Here is a 27,267-nt window from a genome sequence, read left to right on the forward strand (position 1 = left end):
GGTGAGCAATGGTCTCTAGGATATGAAGGGGGAGGGAGTTCCAGTCCAGAGATTACATATAGGCAAGGGGTAAGTAGGGAGATAGACAAGAAGGAGGTACACTGTGTAATTGGAGGTAGAGGAGTGAAGCCCTGCCCTCCTCCCTTCCTTAACTTCTATTTTTAACCACTCAATCTCCAATGGCTCCTTCCCCTCTGCCTTCAAACATGCCCACGTCTCCCCCATCCTAAAAAAACCCGCTCTTGACCCCACTTCCCCCTTCAGTTATCGCCCTATCTCCCTACTACCCTTCCTTTCCAAAATCCTAGAACGAGTCGTCTACAATCGCTGCTTAGAATTCCTTAACTCCCATTCTCTCCTAGACCCCCTCCAATCTGGCTTCCGTCCCCTCCACTCTACCGAGACTGCTCTCTCTAAGGTCACCCATGACCTCCTTCTTGCCAAATCCAATGGCTCCTACTCCATTCTAATCCTCCTTGACCTCTCTGCTGCCTTTGACACTGTCGACCATCCCCTCCTCCTCCATACCTTATCTCACCTTGGCTTCATGGACTCCGTCCTCTCCTGGTTCTCCTCTTACCTCTCTGGCCGGTCATTCTCGGTCTCCTTTGCTGGCGCCTCCTCCCCCTCCCATCCTTTAACTGTTGGAGTTCCTCAAGGGTCAGTTCTTGGCCCTCTTCTGTTCTCCATTTACACTCACTCCCTCGGTGAACTCATTCGCTCTCATGGCTTTGACTACCATTTCTACGCAGATGACATGCAGATCTATATCTCTGCCCCTGTCCTCTCCCCCTCCCTTCAGGCTCGCATCTCCTCCTGCCTCCAGGATGTCTCCACCTGGATGTCAGCCCGCCACCTAAAACTCAACATGAGCAAGACTGAGCTCCTCATTTTCCCTCCCAACCCAGTCCTCTCCCAGACTTCCCTATCACCGTGGATGGCACGACCATCCTTCCCGTCTCTCAGGCCCGCAATCTCGGTGTCATCCTTGACTCGTCCCTCTCGTTCACCCCACACATCCTATCCGTTACCAAGACCTGCCGGTTTCACCTCTACAATATCGCCAAGATCCGCCCTTTCCTCTCCACCCAAATGTCTACCTTACTGCTATGGGCTCTCGTTATATCCCGGCTAGACTACTGTGTCAGCCTTCTCTCTGATCTCCCTTCCTCCTCTCTCGCCCCGCTCCAGTCTATTCTTCACTCCGTTGCCCGGCTCATCTTCCTGCAGAAATGATCTGGGCATGTCACTCCCCTTCTTAAACACCTCCAGTGGTTGCCTATCAACCTCCGCTCCAAACAAAAACTCCTCACTCTAGGCTTCAAGGCTCTCCATCACCTTGCCCCTTCCTACCTTTCCTCCTTTCTCTCTTTCTACCGCCCACCCCGCACGCTCCGCTCCTCCGCCGCCCATCTCCTCACCGTCCCTTGGTCTCGCCTATCCCGCCGTCGACCCCTGGGCCACGTCCTCCCGCGGTCCTGGAACGCCCTCCCTCCTCACCTCCGCCAAACTGATTCTCTTCCCCTCTTCAAAACCTTACTTAAAACTCACCTCCTCCAAGAGGCCTTCCCAGACTGAGCTCCTCTTCTCCCTCTACTCCCTCTACAACCCTCCCTTCACCTCTCCGCAGCTTAACCGTCTTTTCCCCCCATTTCCCTCTGCTCCTCCTCCTCTCCCTTCTCATCCCCTCAGCACTGTACTCGTCTGCTCAACTGTATATATTTATTACCCTATTTATTTTGTTAATGAAATGTACATCGCCTTGATTCTATTTAGTTGCCATTGTTTTTACGAGATGTTCTTCCCCTTGACTCTATTTATTGCCATTGTTCTTGTCTGTCCGTCTCCCCCGATTAGACTGTCAGCCCGTCAAAGGGCAGGGACTGTCTCTATCTGTTGCCGACTTGTTCATTCCAAGCGCTTAGTAATAATAATGATGTTGGTATTTGTTAAGCGCTTACTATGTGCAGAGCACTGTTCTAAGCGCTGGGGTAAACACAGGGGAATCAGGTTGTCCCACGTGGGGCTCACAGTCTTAATCCCCATTTTACAGATGAGGGAACTGAGGCACAGAGAAGCTAAGTGACTTGCCCACAGTCACACAGCTGACAAGTGGCAGAGCTGGGATTCGAACTCATGAGCCCCGACTCCAAAGCCCGTGCTCTTTCCACTGCGCCACGCTGCTTCTCCACAGTGCTCTGCACATAGTAAGCGCTCAATAAATACTATTGAATGAATGAATGAAGTGAGTGGGTTGGGTTGTAGTCAGAAATCAGCAAGGTAAGATGGGAGGGACCAATAAACATACGATTGAGTGCTTTAAAGCCCATGGTAAAAAGTTTCTGTTTAATGTGACGATGGATGGGCAATCACTGGAGGTTTCTGAGGAGTGGGGAAACATGGACTGAACTTTTTTTTTGTAGAAAAATGATCTGGACAACAGAGTGAAGTATAGACTGAAGTAAGAACAAACAGGAGGCAGGGAGGTCAGTGAGGAGGTTGATGCAGTAGTCAAGTCAGGATAGAATGATCCCCGGTATGAATGAGCATCCTCATTGGGTTATATAATATGTTAAATTGTGCTCATCTGTCAAATCTTTTCACAAAAATAACTCAAATTAGCATAGTCTCTTATCTGTGATTCCTATTGGGATTCTAGAAGTGACTCATGACTCTAGAATATTTGTTAGTTTGGTTTGGATTAACAATCAGATATAAATCAAATTCAAGTTTCTTGAACTCCTCGCTGATTTACCGAAGCTGAGCAGGTGTCTTCTGAGCAGAGTGGCTGGGGTTTTGGCACACATAGGTGTTGTGGGTTAAGGAGAGGAATTAGCTTGGGATCCCTGGTATTCAGCCCCAGGAGTATTTGAATTAGTCTGGACCTGCTGTCACACTGTGTCCTGTTGGAATTGTACCTCCAAATGCCCTCTAAAAATGTCCTTAACTTTTATTCGCTTTACCTGTTCTACTCTAATCACTCTGTTTCGCAGATATTCCACTTCGTGAGAACAATGCTTTGCCTTCTGGAAAGATGGCTTTTTAAGACAATTTTGAAGTTAGGAAAGATGGTGACATGTTTTTTTTCATCCTGGGACACTTTTGTCTGGTTTTCCTACATAATAATAATAATAATGTTGGTATTTGTTAAGCGCTTACTATGTGCAGAGCACTGTTCTAAGCGCTGGGGTAAACACAGGGGAATCAGGTTGTCCCACGTGGGGCTCACAGTCTTAATCCCCATTTTACAGATGAGGGAACTGAGGCACAGAGAAGTTAAGTGACTTGCCCAGAGTCACACAGCTGACAAGTGGCAGAGCTGGGATTTGAACTCATGAGCCCTGACTCCAAAGCCCGTGCTCTTTCCACTGCGCCACATAATACCAGATAGCTGGATATATCACTATCTCTGTTTATAATGTTTTCAATTTACAGAAAATCAACATATAACCAGGGTTCAGCTGTGGGACATTCATAACTAATGGGAATCACATATCACTAATATAATTAATTCTGTTGTTTTATAGTTTCCCAAGCGCTAAGTACAGTGCTTTGCACATAGTATGCACTCAATAAATGCCACTGATTAATTGACAACTCCAACTCCAAGATAAGGAAGAACCAAATATCTCTAGACCAAACATTTATCCTAATGTACCCATACTATGAAATTTCAGATGGCTTCAGGAATATAGCCACAAAATATATGTATGTACATGCTCTTATTTTGAGTGCAAATCATCTAAAAATGCTGACTTGGGGATATTGTCCCAAACTCCTGATATGAATATACGAACAATGCCAGGTTCAGTTCACATGCTCGCTCCTACTTATAGTGTGAGACACAGGTGGGACCTGATCATCTTGTATTTATCCAGTCCTTACTACAGTCCTTGGCATATAGTAAACCCTTAACAAATACCACAATTATTATCAATTATTACTGTGTGAGTAAATTCCAGACAAATTTCAGAGCCATGTCAAAATATATCACCTTTAGGGAAAAAACAACAAAATATTTTATTTTTATTCTGAGCAATTCTGGTTTTACTGTCTATCATTAACCCATTTTTATCCATACCAGGATCACTTTATTAAATCTCATGTTCGTATTTTGCCCAACAATATTTTTTCTCTCCATTTTTCACTGACAGGATACAAAAATTGCTTCACTGGAACGAAACATAAGAGATCTTGAGGATGAAATCCAGATGTTAAAAGCCAATGGCGTTCTGAACACAGAGGACCGAGAAGAAGAGATCAAACAAATAGAGGTTTACAAAAGTCATTCTAAGTTCATGAAAAATAAGGTAATATTGTGATATAAAATTTCATGCTATTGCTAACATAACTTGAAAATGAAGCTTATGTGGCTATTTTTCAATAGCATTATTTCTGGGAATTCACATGGGTGAATTTCAATAAAGTACATAACATGTAGACTTTAGAATAAATAAGGAGCTGAGAAAGAAGTTGAAATAGGGGATTGGAAAGGGTAGAGAAAGCTAAAAAGACTACAAATAGTATGTTTATTGTGTTACTCTGCTGCAGTAGAAGGTGAGTGGCCCAGAGAACTGTAGTTATAGCTGTATATCTCCAGCATGCTGCATCCGTCTCTGACCAATAGGTTTGGTGATGGCATCTGCCCGGCATATTCTGGGAATCCTACATGGGCAGATTAGTGACCAGTCTGTTTGCAGATGACATCTATTGCCCCATCTGCCAGTTACTTGGCTTGCCCATCATTGTTTTGCTTCATGTATAGCTTGCATCTCATAGTTTATTAAGAAAACTGGCTACATTAGGTGTGATGTATACAACTAACTCTGGCTTCTCAAATATTTAGTACCCAATCTATTCTGGATAAACTCCAAATACTTGGGATGCCAGAAGAATGGCTGTATATATAACACCTAATATAGTCAATTTTCATGGTAAATGAACTATTTATAAAATATTTAATCCAAAAAATGGGTAGGAAATTATATGGAAAAATAATTTATATTAAAAATCCAATTTAATTCATTAATTATGGTTAAGCGCTTACTATGTGCAAAGCACTGTACTAAGTGGTGGATAGATACAAAATGATCAGGTTGGACACAGTCTCTGTCCCACATAAAAATAATAATTATGGTATTTGTTAAGCACTTACTATGTGCCAAGCACTGTTCTAAGTGCTGGGGTAGTTACAAATTAATCAGATTGTCCTGTGTGTGGCTCACAGTCTTTATCTTCATTTTACACATGAGGTAACTGAGGCACAGAGAAGTTGTCGCTTGCCTAAAGTCACACACAGTAGACAGGTGGTGGAGTTGGGATTACAAACCACATCCTCTGACTCCCAAGCCCATGCTCTTTCCACTAAGCCATGCTGCTTCTCTGGTGCTCACAGTGTAAGTAGGAGGGAGTAGGATTTAACTCCCAAATATTGGATTCTAACAATCACTATACATTAATTATACATAATTAAGTATTAATTTTTATTTTTATTTATGGTATTTGTTAACTTCTTAATATGTGCCAGGCACTGTACTAAGTGCTGAGGTATCAATCAGGTTGGACACAGTCTGAATCTCCATTTTATAGATGAGGTAACTGAGACACAGAGAAGTTAAGTGACTTGTCCAAGGTCACACAGCAAGACAAGTACAGAGTCAGGGTTAGAACTCAGGTGTTCCGACTCCCAGGCCCATGCTTTTTTTACTAGGCTATGCTGCTTTAACTTCATTAACTGTAATGTTTGAGTTTAGGAGTTAGCAAAACCCTTGACTGAAAAGCGGATTGCTCACAATTCTGAGAGCACCAAAGGCCATGTTTTGGGTTGAGATAGCACTTCTAAATCCAGGTGCTTCTTTGGGATTGGAATGGTCACTCTCAAGACCTACGCAGCTTGCCCAGAATGCTCCTGCTGCTCTCCTATTGTCCTCTCCTTCCATAAATGACAGAGGGTTCATGTGTTCCCTGGTGGTGGTGCATATCTTCAGCATGGCAGTTGTGTTGTGGAACAATGAATCCAGAATTTAATTTCAGTGGAGGCTGCCCTTTATCTGTATCTCTTTGTGGGTGTCCAATGTGCACTGTGGCAATTTTTCAGGAATTATCCCTCAGGAATGGTTGCTGATTCCAGTTCTAGTGCATTATGGGTGCGCTTAAGGCATGTGCCTTGCCCTCCAAAAGGCTTCACACTTTCATAATCCCATTTTCAAATGGAAGCCAAGAAAAGATTACATTATGAATCCTCTACTGGATTAGTAGTAATTGTAGATAGCATTAAGTACATGGCAGACATGTTCCTTTTGCTGTGCTTCCTTTTCTGATATGTAGGGTTTTTCTAAGGTGTATATGTTCACATAGGTGATGGTCCAAAAATGGAAATTGACACTAACCACAAACTAGTCTCTGGAATTTTAGAAATAATTATCATCTTGAACTGATCCCTGCGATGAAAAGAGATGGCGGCCAGAGGAGCACGGAGTAGTGAATACTCATGGGTCTTGTTACTTGTTTAGTAAGATGGGAACAGAATTCCAGACATGAGTCTAGACAGAGATCTTGTCATTGAGGATTCTCAAATAAATGTACTTCAGCAAACATGATATAAAGGAAATAATATGTGGGGACATTGCTGTGGAGGCATAGATAGGTTGCAGAAGGGGTTTAGAATCAAATGTCAGATATGTTCTGAGGTTTTAGGACAGCAGATGCAGTCTGTCCAACAATCTCTTTATTTGTGTCTCACAGGAATTTTGACATTAAATGTTGGCATAAAGACATTGTCATATCCGAGAAACACAAACTTGAAAGACCAAATGGACTTTTATTGGGTTTAGTAACCGACCCTTAGGATCAAATTCCAAATTTGCCTTGAGTTTAATTTCAGAGTTTAAATCTCCCTGAGAGAATACATAAAGATGTTTGTGACTCTGAATGTTCAGAAAAACTGTGAAGCTTTCAAAATTAGAATGTTCAGTGCAAATCTTCGTTGGTTTTTAGCATTTGTGATTTTCCCTTGTTCAGTATGAGGTTTTGCTCCCACCCCAACATGTGTCATCTAGTGATACCAGAACCTATATGTTAGTGTCTCCCTCTGTTTTCAGTGTGTGCCAAAGATATCACACTCCCGTGCTTGATCTATACCAAATTTGTAACACATTTTATTATTAACCTTTGACAGATTATAAATATCATAAACCAAACAGTGCTAATAAGCATATCATTTCTAGACACAGGGGCCATATCTGTTACGGTAAAGAAGCTATTTTCTTTGGCTGCTTATATTTTCAGGGTGTTGTGTCACAGACATAACTGTGGGAAGAACTTTCAGAAGAGATGAAGTGAGTGTGATACCCACATGGGTCTCATATAAAATGTGATGTAATTCAGATTATCTTTAACCATAACTTTTTCCTTGATATCTTGGAGACAGACTTTCTTAGTGTTCGGCATGCATGGATTTTTTTAAATGGATCACTTTCTATTTTTGTTGCATATATGTATGTAAAACAGCAAGAGGTTTATTTTTATGGAAGGATACTCATTTTCTAACCTATATTATTTCTCTAAGAAAATGCAGTACTGTAATAATCAGTCTACTTCTCTTCTACTCTTTAGCTTTTTCATTGGTCTTTAAAAAAAACACACTATAATCTACACTATTAAGTAGTATTTATTAAGAGCACCCTTGAAAATGGTGCTTTTCTATGTATTCTACCAATTTAAATCAATCAATGGTATTTATTGAATTCATTCAATCCTATTTATTGAGTGCTTACTGTGTGCAGAGCGCTGTACTAAGGTGCTTGAAAAGTACAATTTGGCAACAGAGACAATCCCTACCCAATAATGGGCTCACAGTCTAGAAGGGGGAGACAGACAATAAAACAAGTAGACAGGCACCACTACCATCAAAATAGATAAATAGAACCATAGATAAATGCACATCATTAAAATAAATAGAACAGTAAATATGTACAAATATATACAAGTGCTGTGGGGAGGGGAAGGGGGTAGAGCAGAGGGAGGGAGCAGGGGCAATGGGGAAGGGAGGAGGAGCAGAGGGAAAGGGAGGGCTCAGTCTGGGAAGGCCTCCTAGAGGAGGTGAGCTCTGAGTAGGGCTTTGAAGAGGGGAAGAGAGTTAGTTTGGCAGATGTGAGGAGGGAGGGCATTCCAGGTCAGAAGTAGGATGTGGGCCAGTGGTCGACGGCAGGACAGGCGAGAACGAGGCCCAGTGAGGAGGTTAGCAGGGGAACAGAGCGCCAAGATCCGCCCTTTCCTCTCCACCCAAACGGCTACCTTACTATTACGGGCTCTCGTTATATCCCGGCTAGACTACTGTGTCAGCCTTCTCTCTGACCTCCCTTCCTCCTCTCTCGCCCCGCTCTGGTCTATTCTTCACTCCGCTGCCCGGCTCATCTTCCTGCAGAAACGATCTGGGCATGTCACTCCCCTTCTTAAACAACTCCAGTGGTTGCCTATCGACCTCCGCTCCAAACAAAAACTCCTCACTCTAGGCTTCAAGGCTCTCCATCACCTTGCCCCTTCCTACCTCTCCTCCCTTCTCTCTTTCTACCGCCCACCCCGCACGCTCCGCTCCTCTGCCGCCCACCTCCTCGCCGTCCCTCGGTCTCGCCTATCCCGCCGTCGACCCCTGGGTCACGTCCTCCCGCGGTCCTGGAACGCCCTCCCTCCTCACCTCCGCCAAACTGATTCTCTTTCCCTCTTCAAAACCTTACTTAAAAATCACCTCCTCCAAGAGGCCTTCCCAGACTGAGCTCCTCTTCCCCCTCTACTCCCTCTGCCATCCCCCCTTTACCTCTCCGCAGCTAAAGCCTCATTTTCCCCTTTTCCCTCTGCTCCTCCACCTCTCCCTTCCCATCCCCACAGCACTGTACCCGTCCGCTCAACTGTATATATTTTCGTTACCCTATTTATTTTGTTAATGAATTGTACATCGCCTTGATTCTATTTAGTTGCCATCGGTTTTTACGAGATGTTCTTCCCCTTGACGCTGTTTAGTGCCATTGTTCTTGTCTGTCCGTCTCCCCCGATTAGACTGTAAGCCCGTCAAACGGCAGGGACTGTCTCTATCTGTTGCCGACTTGTTCATCCCAAGCGCTTAGTACAGTGCTCTGCACATAGTAAGCGCTCAATAAATACTATTGAATGAATGAATGAATGAATGAACAGAGTGTGTGGGCTGGGCTGTAGGAGGAGAGAAGAGAGGTGAGGTAGGAGGGGGCAAGGTGCTGGAGAACTTTGAAGCCAATAGTGAGGAGTTTTTGTTTCATGTGAAGGTTGATAGGCAACCACTGGAGATTTTTGAGGAGGGGAGTGACATGCCCAGAGTGTTTCTGCAGAAGTATAATCTGGGCAGTGGAGTGAAGTATAGATTGAAGTGGGGAGAGACAGGAGGATGGGAGATCAGAAAGGAGGCTGATTCAGTAATCCAGTTGGGATATTATGAGAGATTGTACCAGCAAGGTAGCAGTGTGGGTGAATGCTTACTGTGATCAGTGTTCCCTGACACCAGGAGCTTACAGTCAAGAGCAGGAGACAGACATTAAAATAAATTATGGATATGTACATAAGTGCTGTGGGGATTCCCCCAATTAGACTGTAAGCCCATCAAAGGGCAGGGACTGTCTCTATCTGTTGCCGACTTGTTCATTCCAAGCGCTTAGTACAGTGTTCTGCACATAGTAAGCGCTCAATAAATACTATTGAATGAATGAGGGTGGGGTGACTCTCAAGTACTTAAAGGGTGTAGATCCAAGTGCATAGATGATGCAGAAGGGAGAAGAATAGGGAAAATGAGGGCTTTTTTGGGGAAGGCCTCTAGGAGGACATGTGGTTTAAATAAGGCTTTCAAGACCGGAGAGAAGACCTGGGCCACGGGGTCAGTGGCGAGATTGATGATATCAAGGTACAGTGAGTAAAGTGGCACTGGAGCAGTGAAGCATGTAGGCTGGGTTATAGTAGGAAAGCAGTGAAGTAAGATAGGTGGGTGCAAACTGATTGAATGCTTTAAAACCAATGATAAGGAGCTTCTGTTTGATGTAGAGATGGATAGGCAACCATTGCAGGTTTTGGAGGAGAGGGGAGATGTTAACTGATTTAGAAAAATGATACTGACAGCAGAATGAATCAATGGCATTTATTGAGCGTTTACTGTGTGCAGAGCACTGTACTGAGTGCTCGGGACAGTACAGTATAACAGAGTTGGTAGAAATGTTCCCTGCCTAGTCAGTCAATCCTATTTACTGAGTGCTTACTGTGTACAGAGCACTGTACTAAGTGCTTGGGAGAATACAATATAACAGAAAAATTCCCTGCCCACAAGTTGCTTACAGTCTAAAGAAGTTAAAGAGTGGAGTGGGGAGAGATAGATGCAGTAGTCAGGGCAGGATATGGTAAGTGTTTGGATCAGTGTAATAGCAGTTTGGATGGAGAACAAAGAGTGGATTTTAATGATGTGAAGAGAAACAACAGGATTTGGTGACATTCATTATGTGAGTTGAATGGGAGAGATGAGTCAAGGGTAATGCCAAGGGTACAGGCTTGTGAGACAGGGAGAATAGTGGTGCTGTCTACAGTGATGGGAAAGGCAGCAGAAGGACAGGGTTTGGGTGAGAAGATGAGTTCTCTAATGGAAATGTTAAGTTTGAGGTTCAGTGGGATACGGAGGAGTCTGTGAAAGAGACTGAGAAGGAGCAGCCAGAGAGATAGGAGGAGAAGCAGGAGAGGACAGTGTCAGTGAAGCCAAGGATATGGTTCTTATTCAGTAGATGCTTGTACCCGACAAGTTCGTAATCATCAATTCATTTTTATTGAGTCTTCATGGGGTGCATTAGGGCTATAGAGTTGTAAATGTAACATAGAATTCATTGTGGCAACTTTCTGTACATGGTACCATAGTCCAACTTAAAGCCACATAAAATTCTCTATTGAGTGGCTTAGGGGGAATGAGAAAATGAAATTCCATGGCAAATGTCCTACATATTAAGGTGTGTAGAAGAGCATATATGTGGTTGGACGTGCCTCTTGGCTATAATTTCAGCAAAATTGTTTACATATGTTCAACAAAGTATAATCTGTGGTAACAGGCACAACTGTATATGATTTTATAGCATTACAGTTGTGAAATATTTCAGGATATTTAACATTTGATTTGAAGATTCAAGCAGAACACAACAGACTTCTAATATTCGGGACCTTGCCCAATCCTGGATTTCTCTCTCTCAAAACACCATGTATCTTTTAAATGCTAGGCCAAAATTTGGAATTCCTAGTACCTAGCATATCAGTGTTGAAAATGAGCTTTTTGGATCCTGAAAAAAAACCACCACTCTGGATGCAGTAGGCTGTAGGCAAGGGTTTTGTAGTGTAAAAATCTCTGCCTATGTAGGCCTTAGGCCTCATCCTTTGTCCTCCAGTATAAAACTACACATAGGTGCTGGCTTGGGGCCCCTCACCAATATACAGTATTTACTGAGCACTTACCGTGTGCAGAGCCCTGTACTAAGCCCTGGAGAGAGTACAATATAACAGACACATTCCCTGCCCACAACAAGCTTACCATCTAGAGGTGAAGAAAAGTCGACAGGTACGCTGTAGCTACTCTCCACAGTAGGGTGAGAGAAACCTAGGGAGTGTACAAAGCATAGGTTTTCTATGACCAAAAGATCCCCCTGGTTGACTAACACTGAAGTGCCGATCATAAGAAATGGTAATTTAAACGTGTTGTTTTGTTGTTTTAGATTGATCAACTGAAGCAGGAACTTTCAAAGAAAGAATCAGAACTTCTTGCCTTACAAACAAAGCTTGAAACCCTTAGCAATCAAAATTCAGATTGCAAGCAACACATTGAAGTGCTTAAAGAGTCGCTTACTGCCAAAGAACAGAGAGCTGCCATACTTCAGACAGAGGTAAGGTATTTTGCCATGATACAATGCAGCATAAATGTTAAATTAATGGAGTGTGTCATGTTGAAATGATACATTTGCCAAAGGACTCTGTGTAACAGCAATGTCCAGGTTATTTTTTCCCCCTTGTCAAAAATCATAATGAATCTTCAGTCCTATATATGTGCTATTGATAGTCTATACAGTTGTATTATATGACTTGCGACTTGTCTCTACCGATATATTTGGTATCAAGTACACTGCAAAATATTTCTGGTTTTCTGAACTATGTAATATTTTTACAACTTTGACTTCATGGGTCTTCCTTTGGGTTACTTTGATTTTCAGCATTCATAGTTATGTATTTTACTATTCTGCAAACGTTTTCTTAGTTTCAAGGTAGGTGAACTTGGTGAATGTATTAAGATTTCTTAAATTTGCATTCTTATCGGTTAGTGGTTGCTTGTCAAATATCTAAATTTTAGTTGAAAACAATAGTTTTAGCTGAGACTGGAAGAGATAAAAAATATTTTGTGGGTACTAAAAATATTTTAGCATGAAAAATCATTATAGCAAATCTACCTATATTTAACTGATTTTTTTCTCACTAAAATCAACCTATTCTGGCTTCTTTCTCCAGAGCTGAACCTATTTGGGATAATTGATATACAATACAGAAATTAATATCAACTAAATCATATATGTAGTTTTAGTAAATCTGGCACCAGTTTTTTTAATTTATGAAGGGCATTACTGGAATGAGCAGCCAAAACATGGTACTACTGAATTGTTTTAGCTTTAAGAACTATCTTAGTTTATTCAGGCAATGTGGTCTAGGCAAGTAGCAAGGACTAGTGGAAAGGATGCGGTGCTCGGGGTCAGGAGACCTAGATTCTGATCCCAGCTCTGCCACTGGCCTTCTGTATGACCTCAGACAAGTCACTTTAGCTCTCCGTTCTTCAGTTACCTCATCTCTAAAATTGGATTGATAAAATGTACCTCATAGATGAATGGTGTAAGGTTAAAATGAGAAAGGCCTTTGCAAAAATGTCTTCTACAAATTCAATGTGATATTATTATTATTATTTGTAATCATTTGGCCCAAATAATTTCCAGTGGATTGTTCTTTTGATAGACAAATTAATTCCTTGCAAAAGGTAGTATAAAGTAGACTGTGTCAGGGTGAAAACTACTTAATGTGTGTAAAATTGATGAAATAAACTGGTAAAATGTCTTATCTCATACTCAAGGGCCCATTTCTACATTAGCTATCGAGATTTGTTGCTTTTGTTGATATCCTTTCTAGGACTCGGGTATGACAATCCATTTTGGAACAAAAGAGTGCATTTCACAGTGATTCTATTTATCTTGATTCTATTTATTGCTATTGTTCTTGTCTATCTATCTCCCCCGATTAGACTGTAAGCTCGTCAAAGGGCAGGGACTATCTCTATCTGTTACCTATTTGTACATTCCAAGCGCTTAGTACAGTGCTCTGTACATAGCGCTCAATAAATACTATTGAATGAATGAATGAATACCTGTGGCAGGACCAATTAGGGGCATGTGTAGGTGGAGGTGTGAGGCAGAACGCCTCAGCCATGGTGAGAGTGAATGGTGATGGCAGTGATGTCAAAGAAGCAGAGGATAGTTTCTCTGCTGTCAGCATCACTACCACTGTTCAATAAGCTCTTCCAAGATGGAGGTTTGTGGCATGGCCAGGAAAACATTATCACTAGTTGAGCAGTGGCTCAAAATGTCTGCTGGAAACAGACCTGTGTTTAGGTGTGTCTGGTCCCATTTGTCAGCCTTCTCCCTCTGCTCCTCCCATCTACCACAAAGGGAGATAGAACTTGTTGTGAAGAGTGTAAGCACATAGGTGTGCCATGGGCTGCTATGCTGTTTAACCTCATTAATTAATTAATTAATTCATTCATTCATTCACTCAATTGTATTTACTGAGTGCTTACTGTGTGCAGATCACTGTACTAAGCGTTTGGTGAGTACAGTATAACAATTAACAGACACATTCCCTGCTCAGAAATATTACTGTGCACCTACAAATCCCATGGCTATTTGCTTCAAATGACCAGACTCAGTTCAAAGGAGCTTTAACAGAACATTCTGGGGAGCTGCCCAGTAGTGAAGATGAGGGCCTGTGTCCTCACCACCAAGGGATAGCCTCCCATCCTCCTGTTGTGTACCTAGAGAGTGTTCATCAATTGCATGTACAATCCTGGCAATATCCTGGTAGCTTTGAGAACTTTGGAAAGCTCAATATTATTACTCTGCCAGCAAGCAGTCAGGCCTGGGGATTATTATTAGAGTATTAACCTTTTAGGTGATCACTTTACTCCTCATCTAATGTCTATCTGCCCTTTTCCTGTTTTCAACCCCTTCCCTTCTGATCCTATTCACTCCTGTCTCTAGCCTTTTCGAAATCATCTTTGAACTCCTTTCTCTAGGTTTTTGGCATGGCATAGTCTGAAAATCAGTCCTGCCTGAACCACTTTCATCTATAACCTTATTTGCCTTCCCTTTCCTCCTCCCTCTCTTCTGCCTCTTCTCCCCCCAAAAAGACCTAGGGGAAACTAAAGATGTAGTAATCCCACTTCTACTGTCACTTGGAGAAAGGCTGACTTTGAGTAAGTCTCTTTTTCTCTCTGCCTCATTTTCCCTCTTTCTAACACAAAGAGAAGCCAACCCCCATATCTGCCACTCACTAACTTTAAAAAAGATCTGTAAATATATGAAATACTGACACTAATGGCTACAGATTAAAGTTGCAGCAAGGGAAATGGGAAAAAAAAGACAATCATTTAAATGCAGGTCAGAGCCTTTCTTTTATTTTGGAATTTGAAATCTAAATGGAAAAAATGTGAGTAGCATATTTATGCAATTAGTAGCTTTTAAATATTGTATGAGGACTTCTGAAATTCCCAAGCATTTCTTTTGGCGTCTTTTCTTAGAAAAAAAGGCTGGACATTACAAAATATTAACTTATAATGCAAAGTAGACACTGTAAATATATTGAGGAAAAATTACCTATTGATTGCTTTTGTTACATTTTCAATAATTAAATGACCCGGAAAAGATAATGAGGATTTGAAATGGAACAAGCTGCTGTTCACATAAACTCAAAGTGAGACAATTTCCCTTAGTTACTTTGAAGTCAGCAGTGCAGGCTTAATGATTTTATCAGCTGGAAACACCCAAATAATTTTCTTAGGTCTTTTCTCCCCTATAAAATCTCTTTGTAAAAGGAAATGGAGAATGTTGCTTAATGATGTCCACCTCTTACAGGAAGCAATTTAAGTTGAAATTCGCTATAATTGTACAATCATGTGCAAAGGATTTTTGGCAGCAGGATAAGTGTACATTAAAAGGATTTTTTTTCTTAGCCTATATAGAGGAAATTGAAGCCTCCCTAACTTGTTATGGGTTAAAAGGATATTGATCCTAAAACAGAGATATATTACATTTCATTCTATGCCTAGAACAAAGGAACTGAGTTCAAATTCAAATGAAAGACACTGTGTGTACCATAAGGAGTTTCCATGTGATAGCTCCTTGAAATTGGATAACCAAGTAATTCTTTATAATCTTATTACAAGTACAGAAAGAGATAGTCTGTGGTAATAAAAGCATTGGTCTTAGCTCTGGAATATATGTGATGGCAGGAAAGTTCTTTTTAGAACATGAGACAAGGAGGCAGGCGACACGTCGTCTCTAATACAAGACAGCTAAATTCCAGTCATTGAGATTCCAATTTTGGAAGTCGAAGATTGAAAGTCACCCATAGACACACTCATTCAGTGACAAATCCTTAGTATTTATTCAGCTACTTCTGACTGGCTCCACAGAGCCTGGGCAGCCACCAAAGGGACATACATTCCCTCCTTAACAGCCGTCTTCAACAGTTCGCTCTCCAGTGGCTTCTTCCCTTCTGCTTTCAAAATTGCCCACATCTCTCCTATCCTAAAAACACCTTCCCTTGACCCCACAGCTCCCTCCAGTTATTTCCCTATCTCCCTCCTACCATTCCTGTCCAAACTACTTGAGCAAGTTGTCTATACTCGCTGTCTCAAATTCCTCTCCTCCAATTCTCTCCTTGACCCCCTCCAATCTGGCTTCTATCCCCTTCATTCCACAGAAACAGCCCTGTCAAAGGTCACCAACGATATTCTTCTTGCCAAATCCAATGGTCTCTATCCATCCTGATTCCCCTCCATCTCTCAGCTGCCTTTGACACTGTTGACTGCACCCTTCTCCTGGAACATTATCCAACCTTGACTTCACTGACACTTTCCTCTCCTGGTTCTCCTCTTATCTCTCTGGCCATTGATTCTCAGTCTCCTTCATGGGCTCCTCCACTAACTGTGGGGGTCCCTCAAGGTTCACTTCTGGGTCTCCTTTTATCTTCCAACTACCCCGCTCCCTTGGAGAATTCATTCGCTCCTATGTCTTCATGTGGACATACTCAAATCTACATCTCCAACCCCAATCTCTCTCCCTCTCTGCAGTCTCACATTTCCTGCTTCCTCCAAGACAGCTCTACTTGGATGTCCTCCCCTCACCTCAAGCTTATCATGTCCAAAACATAACTCCTTATCTTCCCACCCAAACCCTGTCGTCCCCCTGACTTTCCTATCACTGTCGACTTCACCACCATCCTTCCTGTTTCACAAGCCTGTGATCTTGACTCCTCTCTCTCATTCAACCCACATATTCAGTCCGTCACTAAATCCTGTCGGTCCCACCTTCACAACATTGTTAAAATACTCCCTTTCCTCTCTATCCAAACTGATCTGACGTTAATGCACTCACTCATCCTATCCTGCCTGGATTACTGCATCAGCCTCCTTGCTGACCTCCCAGCCTCCTCCTGTCTCTCCCCACTCCAGTCCATACTTCATTCTGCTACCCAGATTATTTTTCTACAAAAACATTCATGACGTTTCCCTGCTCCTCAAAAATCCCCAGTGGTTGCCCATCCACCTCCACATCAAACAAAAACTCCTCACCATTGGCTTCAAAGCACTCAATCACCTTGCCCCCTCCTACCTCACCCTGCTACTTTCCTACTACAACCCAGTCAGCACACTTCACTCCTCTAATGCTAACCTTCTCACTGTGCCTCAATCTCATCTATCTCTCTGCCGACCCCTTGGCCACATCCTGCCTCTGGCCTGGAATGCCTTTCCTCCTCCAATTTGGCCATCTTATTGAAGGCACAGACCTTCCCTGACTAAGACCTCCCCTTCCCCTTCTCCCACTCCCTTCTGAATTGCCCTGACTTGCTCCCCTTGTTCTTCTCCCTCCCAGCCCCTCAGCACTTATGTACTTATCTGTAATTTATTTATATTAATGTCTTTCTCTCACTCCTCTAGACTGTAAGCTCATTGTGGGCAGGGAATATGTCTGTTGATTGTTGCATTATACTCTCCTAAGCACTTAGTATGGTGTTCTGCACACAGTAAGCACTCAATAAATTTGATTGAATGAATGAATGCTAGAGCAGCAAATATTCGGGGCTGCTATCTTGTTCAAGTTACTCCTGTCAATCAGTGGCATTCATTGCATGCCTAGTTTGGACAGAGCCCTCTACTAAGCATTTAGGAGAATACAATAGGACATGGTCCCTGCCCTCAAGAAGTTTGCAATCTAATGGGGGAAACAAGCAGATATAAATTATCTATAAATAGTGGGAAAAAGAGGAAGAGCATAATTATAACTGGAGTTGAGTAGCAGGGATATGGAGAGATGAATAATGTGACTAAATCAGAAGAGTATATATACCTATATGTGCATGTGTGCTAAGGATGATTATATAGATGTATTTAGGGATTGTTAGGTGGACAAGAGATGGGTAGCCATTGGAGGTTTTTGTGGAGTAACGAGATGTTTGCTGAAAGATGCTTTAGAGTGCAATACATAATGAAGAGACAAGGAGCCTAGTGAGAGAGCTGATACAATAGTTTATAGGTCATTGTCCTTCATGTTCAAAGAAGACCCCACTGACGGTGAATGAGTGCATGTGTGGCTTAAAAGGTCAATGCAGGCTCCACATGCATGCCCACGTGGGGCTCACAAGAAGACTATACCTTATTGTGCTATATTTAGTGATTTTAGAACCTATTCTAGTTTTCTCTTTTCTCTCCTAGATAGTAGTCTAGTAGTCTGGGTGATGACAAGAGCTTGAACCAAGGTGTAGCTATTTGGGTGGAGAAGAAGGAACTGATCCAGAAGATATGATAGAGTAACAACTGTAAGGATTGTGCAACAAACTTAGTGTGGGAGTTAAGATAGTAAGAAATCAAAGTTAACATCAAAGTTGCAGTCATCTGGGATGGGGAGGATGGTGACGCTGCTGACAACAATGCAAAAGTCACAAGGAGAAGAGGGTTTTATGAGAAGTTCAATTTTTAGCTGTGCTGAGTTTGAGGAGCCAGTAGGGCATCAAAGTGGAGATGAAGGTGGTAGCTGAAGTCATGCAAAGAGATGAGCCTTTGAGAGAGTGCATGTAAAGCAAGAAGGTTAAAGGAGAGCCAGAATAGATCCTGGTGGGACAGTTAAGGGTTAAGTGGTGAAAGAGGAGTCATTGAATGAGACTGAGAAGGAGTGGTTAGGGAAGTAGAAGGGGAACCAGGTGAGTACTGTGTCCACAAAACCCAGTATCTCATCTCAAGAGATTGCTCGCCATTTTAGAAGGCAGCTGCGGGCATCAAGAAGGATTAGGATCAAGTAGAACCCATTGGACTTGTTTATAAAGAGGCCATTGGAGACCTTGGTGACTGCGGTCTCAGTGCATTGATGTACCCATAAGTCCAGACTGTAGGGAGTTAAAGGAGACTGTAAGCCCATCAAACGGCAGGGACTGTCTCTATCTGTTGCCGACTTGTTCATTTTAAGCGCTTAGTACAGTGCTCTGCACATAGTAAGCACTCAATAAATACTATTGAGAGAGCTGATTGAAGGAAAATTAAAGCAGTTCGAGGAGCTTGTGAAAGAATGGAAACAGGGAGGTAGAGCACTAGTTAGAGAGTACAGTGGGTTTCAGGGAAAGATTTTTTAGTACAAGAGAGACTCTTTTCACTAGGCCATGCTGCTTCCTCAGAGGGCACAGATCCAAGTGCAAGGGTGATGCAGAAGAGAAAAGGTAGTAGGGGAAATGAGGGCTTAGCTGGGGAAGGCCTCTTGGAGATGTGATTTTATTAAGACTTTGAAGGTAGGGAGAGTGATGGTCTGCCCTATATGAAGGGGGAGAAGGTTCTAGGAGGACGTGGGCAAGAGTTTGGCGGTGATATAGACCATTAGAAGTTTTATTTTCAAAGATTTGTTAATTGGCCAGTTTGAGGTATGTTTGTGCAATGAAGCCTCTTAACCCAAGAGAATTTGTGGGGGTTGTAGTGATGGGAGGGGCCAACTCAAGGTTGGGGGGACCCTCATGTTCTGTGGTTGTGTGGTTTGGCTGGTGGTGGTGTTTGTTTTAGCTTGTCCACATGCCCAGACACCATATGATGTATGTGCAATAAATAGAATAATAATTGTATGCCTACTAAGAAACCACACAATCCATAACATAATATTTATTTTCCAAAATAGCTTCCAAGGACTTAAAAGTGAAGATCCTTATTAGGTTTCACTCCTTGATCCCTTAGTTACATCCCCAATGTACCTTCAATTGCAAAACATTACAGCGAAATGGTAATAATGATCATTTGTCAATTTCATATCATGAACAAATATTGTCATCCTGTTGAGAGGATGGGAGAAAGGAGTATAGAAGGTTCAAATTTTTTTTACAAACTGGAAGTGCCTCAAGAACCCCATACTCCTGACCTTGTCTTGTTTTATGCTGTTGACTCGTCTCCGACCCATAGCAACACCATGGGTACATCTCTCTCAGTACACCTCTCCTCCATCTGAAATCATTCTGGTAGTGTATCCATAGACTATTCTTGGAAAAAATATGCAAGTGGTTTACCACTGCTTCCTTCTGTGCTGTCAACTTGTCTCCACCCTTGACTCTCTTCCATACTGCTGCTGCCCAGCACAGGTGAGTTTTGACTTGTAGCAGATTGCCTTCCACTCGCTAGCCACTGGCCAAGCTAGGAATGGAATGGATATGCCTCTGCTTGACTCTCCTCCTGTCGTCGAGACTGGCAGAGTACTGGAAACTCTCCAGGTGCGACCCTCAGAGGGGCCGTACTCCTGATACTCGGCTCCATATAGTAAGCAAGCTACAATCACTACTCTCTCCTCTTTTTATAGTACGTCATATTTCCTGATTAGAATGAATGAACTAAACCTGTAGTTTTCTTGATGTGGGATGGGGGGAAAGGCTATAAAATCATCCTTCATTAAAATGATCCTCTTTTATCTCTTTTTTGCAATAGTGCTATTTAATTTTCATGCCAGCATTTTTACAGCATTCCCTCATTTAGAGATGCTGCTGCAATGTTTACCCTGATTGAAAAACTTCCCTTCTCCTCTCTTTGAAGCATTTTCACAGATTTTAATAGAGAAGCTAAGGCCCATTTCAGTTTAGCATTAGAGAATAGATTTATTCAGTATGCATAGATTATGGAAGAATGTTAGCACTATTACCTTTTCATGGAATAAGATATGAAAGACAGAACCCTGAAAATTAAATACTGTACCAATATATACCAAAAATAATTTGAAATCCTTCATTATTGGTGCTTTTACATTGCTGTTTTATGATGTAGCTATATTGTGTTTTTCATTTTTGTTTTAAGTATAAATTTAAGTGTTTTAAGTATATTTCTATAGTTTGAGTAAATATTTGGGATCTTGGGAATGCATTAATGCACTTTACATTATTTCCCATGGGAAAATTATACTTCATTTACAGGACATTCAATTTACATGGAACCAATTAATAATAATAAGAACAATTTTGGTATTTCTTAAGTGCTGTGTGCCAGCCCCTATTCTAAGTGCTGAGTATTTGCTGAACACTTACTATGTGCCAGACATTGAACTAAGCACTAGGGAGAATACAAGCAAATCAGATTGGGCACAGTCCCTGTCTCACATGGAGCTCATACTCTTAATCCCCATTTTACAGATGAGGTAACTGAGGTACAGAGAGGTGAAGAAATTTGCCCAAGTTCACACAGCAGACAAGTGGTGGAGCCGGGATTAGAATCCATGACCTTCTGATTCCCAAGTCCATGCTCTGTCCACTGTGCCAGGATATAGCAGTGTGGTATATGGCCTTAGAACTAAGGATATTGTATTCACCTGAGACTCTTTTTTTTATTTTATGCCCTACTTTGGTACTATTTCTATGTGCATAGAAATGGCAGTCTATTTTTTTTTTGTCCTACAGTACCAAGAAATGTAAAGAATAATTTTCCAAAGTCTAAGGTTTTAAAAAAATATTCAGCATTTAATACCCATTTCTGGGACTAGAAAATTATATTTTACAGATCACTCCATTGACACTTTTTTATTATTTTTTAGGCATTTGTTAAGTGCCAGTCACTGTTCTAAGAGCTAGGATAGATACAAAGTAATCAGGTCTCACATGAGGCTCACCATCTTAATCCCCATTTTACATATAAAGTAACTGAGGCAAAGAGAAATTAAATTAAATGACTTGCTCAAGGTCACACAGCAAACTGTTGGAGTGGGATTAGAATCCAGGTCCTTCTGACTCCCAGGCCCATGCTCTAGACCACGCTTCTTCTCTGCTGTATACCCGTTGATATATATACACTCTATGTATACAAATCTCTCTCTCTCTCTCTCTCTCCAATTATATGAATATTTTACATATATATATTTATATATGTGTGTGTGTTCTGTGTGTGTGTGTGTGTATGCACTATGTTTTGGGCATTTTTTCCTGTGTAGTTAGGGAAGGGCTATAATTGCCTAATACCTTAATATTTCAATATTTCTTACTTTGTGAAAGAGAAGGTAAAATAGATATGGATTAGTTTTTGTATCCATTTTAGATCATATAATATGTTTAATTGTCATAATACTTTTGTTTCTTTGTAATGTGTGACCATTTGTGAAAAGGTTATTCTTGGACTTACACATATTGATTGGTATCCGAAGACACTAATATGTGGAATGGCAAAATACTGAAAATATTATGAGCTTCCTGCTCCATGAAATTATATGTATGCAGTTGAAAGGGGCTGTTAAAACTGAATATCTTCTATTTTTTAAAGTTCAAAGTGCAGAGAGAGTTTTTGCAAGGTGCCTGATGGAAAGAGAGGTGTTTTATCATTTAGTTCTCAGTCTTAGTCACTATTGAGCCACTGCTTTGGCATGATGACAAGGTAGACAGAGCCTGAGCTTTTTGATTAGTCTCCATCAATGATAATTATTGAGTGCTTAAAGTGTGCAGAGCACTGTACTAAGCACTTGGGAGAGTACAATGCAACAGAGTTGGTAGACACATTCCCTGCCCACAGTTTTTACTCCAAAACACTACGCTCTATAAGGACAATGAATAAATACTAGCTACCTTTCATTTTAAATTTGTTTTCATAGTAATTTACTTTGCTAGGCATTATATCACTCTTTTATTATGCAGATGCTGTTATTCTTAGTTATAAAAGGAACCGATATAATGATTAAAGAATCTGATGTGGGACTGAAATTGTAGGAAGATTTATGTTGGTTGAATTGAGCTCACTGAACCTAACCCCTCTTGTTGATCTATTGGCTTTCATGAAAGTCGTTATTTTTAGGTATATATGCAAATCAATATTTTACATACTGTAGAGGTGAGAGACAGGTAAACAGATTATGTTCAATTCACAGTACATGTGATCTGGGGTGAGAGTCGATAGTGATTTAATATTTTACCCCAGATTACAAGCATCCCAGAGATACAACTTGTATTATTTGATGTCCTTACCTCCCACAAAAACCCAATCACCCGGACATTCTGGTTGAGCACTACAGGTAAATAAATCCCCTCTGTCTACTCCTCTGGGGCAGAGATTGCAGAATGAACCATAAATGGCTCTGGGAGGAAGCTTTGCCCATACAGTCTTTAGCAGATTTTCAAGGTGTTGAAGAAACATCTAAGCAGATTCTCAAATTAGTAGTTGAAGTGGGGATGCAACTTCATTTGGAAATGGATGATGCAGCTGTCAGTGGATAAATTGCATATCATGAATTCTGACAAATCAGTGCTTCATTGCAAGATGCTGAAACTGACGAAGAAGTTTTATGATTCCTTCAACACCAGCTAAAATTTCGGGATTAAAAAGTTTTGCATTGATTTCAAGGAAGTGAATGAATGGAAAAAAAAAATGATTGATGACCCTGATGAAGACAGGACTTAAAAAGGGTGGAAAGATGTTTAGAAGGAGTTACCCTCACATAAGGTACTTTGGTTCTTCATCAGCAGCTGTTGTTCAACCTAAAATTAGGTGTTCACTGAAGTTCTAAAGCCACTAACATAGACAACAGAACTGACTTCAACTTCTACAGCCTCCTGGAAAGACTCAGAAGCATGTCATAATTCCTCATTTAATGTCGTGATGTTATGCTTTGAATTATTTTTAACAAAGATTAAACAATACTTTAGTGATGTTTAATATCACAGTATATAGCATGTGAAGGAATTCTATATTAATTTTCCAGAGATTCTGGAACAGATACTAATTTATAGCATGAAAGTCAGTGTAAAGCCTCTCCTATGATGCAACCATTCATAATACAGCCACTTTTCAAGGAACATAATCCTACTGAATATCATGGGACTATGCCTGTATTTCTAAACACCTAGTACTTTCTGTTGTTTCCCATTCAACCTAAGAGTTGAATGACTAGCAGTGAACTACTGTATAGCCACAATTTTACCATCTTAGATTCACCATGAGAACCTGTAATGATTATGAAAGTACAACCAAGCAACTTTTTACTAGAGATTGTAACTTTCATAAATCACACTTAAATGCATCGAATGAATTAAACTACATTTGACACTTGCCATTATAGATTAGGAACTTATTGATAAAGTGATAAAACAATGGACAATATAAATGATCTAATTTGTCTTGTTTATTTTGGCAGAATCATTTATTTCACAGGTTGAGACTTCATTTTACACATGACCCATCATTTACATTTTGTATTGACCGAAACTTAACTGAAACAAAATGACAAAAAACTTCAAAGCAATAACTATCATGGTGGCCAGAGTTGGGGTTCAAAAAAATGGTTTATTGCCAGTAGGAAAAAACTTTTGGAACCACAGTCCTTACAAGGTTCACCACCTCTGCATGAATTCATTTTTTTTCCATTTGAGGCTGTATATGATAATAGGGCCAAACTATGCAAACTTTTCCCTCCCCTAATATATGTAGACTTTGTTTTGAAAACTTCTTTATTAATGATGTAAAAACCCTGGGTTCAGTTAGAAAATGGGCCAAGGTCAGGCTGTCTGAGTTACAAAGTACTGAAAATGCCATTGTGCCTGGTAAAGATATTGTTCAAAAGGAAAGATATGCTTATTAAACACAGCTATTTTTGCAGATTTTAAGTATAGACTTCCAGTTTTAAAGTGTAACCTCAAGCTCTTATTTTCAAGAGAGGAAAATAAAATAGAAACGACCTGTGGAAAAGGATTTTAAAAAAAATCTTGGTATTTGGCTTTCCAGCTTTGGAAATGGGATTATTTAAAGAGTCTATCCTGTTTTGATGGTCACTTAGCTCACATGACAACAAATATTATTTTACCTAGGACCACAAAAATACCATTTCTTAAAATCATGTTGTTTTAGATTACCCGAATACAAAGATGTTAGATGTGTAGTTTGGATAAGGTCATGGGTTCTAATCCCAGCTCTGACACTTTGCTGTGTGACCTTGGGCAGGTCACTTCACTTCCCTGTGTTTCAGTTCCCTCATCTGTAAAATGCGGTATGAGACTGAAAGCCCCATGTGGGACAGGGACTGTGTCAAACCTGATTTGCTTGTATCCACCCTGGCGCTTAGTACAGTGCCTAGCACGTAGTAAGTTCTTAACAAATACTACAGTTGCTATTATTATTATTACTATTGTTAATAACAGTAAAATAGAGGTCTCAAAGAAAATTCTATGAATTATCAGTGAAGTTTTCAGTCAGGAGACAAAATTGATTAGACAACTACCTTGTCTTGTTCTGAACACTACTGATATGATGTGTGTATATGTGTTAGCATAAAAAAACCAATGAATAGGAAAGGTGATTGTAGAAAATGATTATGAATGGGTTTTTTTCCCCAAAAATGAACATTAGTGCAGAAAGACTGTGAAATGAGAATCACTAGTCAGAAGATTTCCAAGATGGAATAACTATGAGCAGACAGCATGAAATTTATAGAGTTAAACCCCAGACACTTATTTTTCATTGTACTAAATCAATGTTATTATACAATACCTCTTTTGTATGTAATTCTGCTTTCAAATGTATGTAACCATTGCCTAATCTTGTTCACTGAAATTCTGTTAGGTTCTGTAGTCACTGAACTCTGGATTGGTTCATTCAATTGTATTTATTGGGTGCTTACTGTGTGCAGAGCACTGTACTAAGCTCTTATTTGTTTGCTGTTTATGTAGATATCAAAGGTATTTATTGAATGCTTACTATGTGCAGAGCATTCTCCTAAGCACTTGGGGGAGTAAAATACAACAGACTGTATTGTTTCTGCTATTGCCCACAACAAGCTTTAAATATGTTGCCCCATTCCACCTTCAGATACAGCCATGGGAGCATTGAGTGTGACGTGGAGGGCAAAATAGCCTTTACTATTTGGCTTGATTTCAATTCTGCATGAAAATAGATCGTCTGGGATATTTTGTACTATGTTAAAAAAATGCCTAAATCTAATTTGGCAATTATCAATTAGACATTTTTTATTAAGTTAGTTCCATTGGCAAATGGTTTGGAAAACATTAGGTATTTGTATCATGTCTTTGGGAAGTTGACTTGCACAATATAGTAAGTAAATGACAAATTAAAGAGGAGGAGAGATCCAAATTACTTTTCATTCCATTTATTTATGCTAGAGAACAAAAATCTATCAACTACTTCAATTTAGAAATGTTTCTTATTCTTTGATGGGAAAGGTTTTGAGATACTTGTTTTCTGGATGTTTTCATGTTACTACTGGAAACTTTAAGTGGAGATAGGGACAGGATAAATGATCCAATCAGAGGGTGGAAAGAGATAGAGAGAATGATGCATCTAGGCAAAGGGAGAGCGCGAGAGAGAAAGAGAGACTAAAACAGAGAGCAGACAGCGAACAAGCAGGGGGTGTGCAGAGAGTTAAACCAGTAGGCATTGGTATTCTTAGTCCTTATATCTTGTTGTTCTGATCTATCAATCAAAGGTATTTATTGAGCATTTACTGTGTGCAGATCACTGTTCTAACGTTTTGGATTTGTACAATGCAATGAAGCTATTAGACATGATCCCTGCCCACAAGGAGCTTACAACCTAAAGGAGGAGACAAAATAAATTACAGTAGAGTATAAGTATTATGTGGGCTGGGAGTGGGTGCATATCAAGTGCTTAAGGGGTACAGAGCCAAGTGCAGAGTGCAGGGTGGATAGGGAAATGAAGGCTTAGTCTTTGACGGCTTCTTGGAGGAGATGTGATTTTAGTAGGACTTTGAAGGTGGGGAGAGTTATGGTCTGTCAGAGATGAAGTGGGAGGGAGTTCCTGGCCAAAAGAAGGATGTGGGAAAGGTGTTGGTGGTGAGAGAGACGAAATCGAGGCCCAGCCATTAGGTTGGCATTAATGGAACCAAGTGTTATCTTTTGGTGAGTTTTTCCTACATGTTGTATGTATGACTGGGGATATGTTTGGAAGAACATGGCGCTGTATATAGGGGCATGATATCTGTGTGTGTGTGTGTGTGTGTGTGTGTGTGTGTGTGTGTGTTTGGAGAAGTGAGGGTTTGGGTGTATGTGGCAGACAGGGAGAGATAGGAAACAATGTCTGTGTCCCTGTCACTCTAACCCAGATGAAATCGGTTAGTTCTGCAAATCTTAAGCACAGTAGGTCTCATTGGGTTAATCATTTTAACCTATAACCTCAGTTATAACCTCTCTAAATCCTGCTGTTCTTCTACAATGATTCATAGATCCATCCCCATTCTTTCTACCCTCATGGCCACCAACCTGGTTCAAGCCCCTCGTCACCTCATGGATGGATTTCTGCAACAACCTCCTAACTGTTCCCCCTGCCTCAAGTTTCCTTCCTCTCCATACTTAGATCATCCACCTAAAGCAACCATCTGGAACATATCACTACTCGCCTTAAAAATGGCTACCATCTCTGTGCATTAAACAAAAAATCCTAAACATGGGATTTAAGAG

General features: G+C 40.8%; 1 protein-coding gene and 1 non-coding gene across 16 annotated transcripts in view; one reads left to right on the forward strand and one right to left on the reverse strand.

Annotated features, from left to right (window-relative positions):
- The window catches only part of ERC2 (ELKS/RAB6-interacting/CAST family member 2), a 900,196-nt gene that overhangs the window by 369,038 nt on the left and 503,891 nt on the right, over positions 1–27,267 (forward strand). For all 15 annotated transcript variants that reach the window (XM_029052114.2, XM_039910367.1, XM_039910359.1 and 12 more), the window contains 2 exons: positions 4,155–4,310; positions 11,760–11,927. In XM_029052114.2, the coding sequence (XP_028907947.1) occupies positions 4,155–4,310; positions 11,760–11,927 (324 nt within the window). The remainder of the gene's footprint in view (positions 1–4,154; positions 4,311–11,759; positions 11,928–27,267) is intronic.
- LOC114806828 lies at positions 19,973–20,109 on the reverse strand. The gene has a single exon (XR_003754886.1). It is a non-coding gene; the product is annotated as a small nucleolar RNA SNORA7 (small nucleolar RNA).

The sequence above is a fragment of the Ornithorhynchus anatinus genome, chromosome X1 (genome assembly GCF_004115215.2).
Source record: "Ornithorhynchus anatinus isolate Pmale09 chromosome X1, mOrnAna1.pri.v4, whole genome shotgun sequence".
Lineage (NCBI taxonomy): Eukaryota > Metazoa > Chordata > Mammalia > Monotremata > Ornithorhynchidae > Ornithorhynchus > Ornithorhynchus anatinus.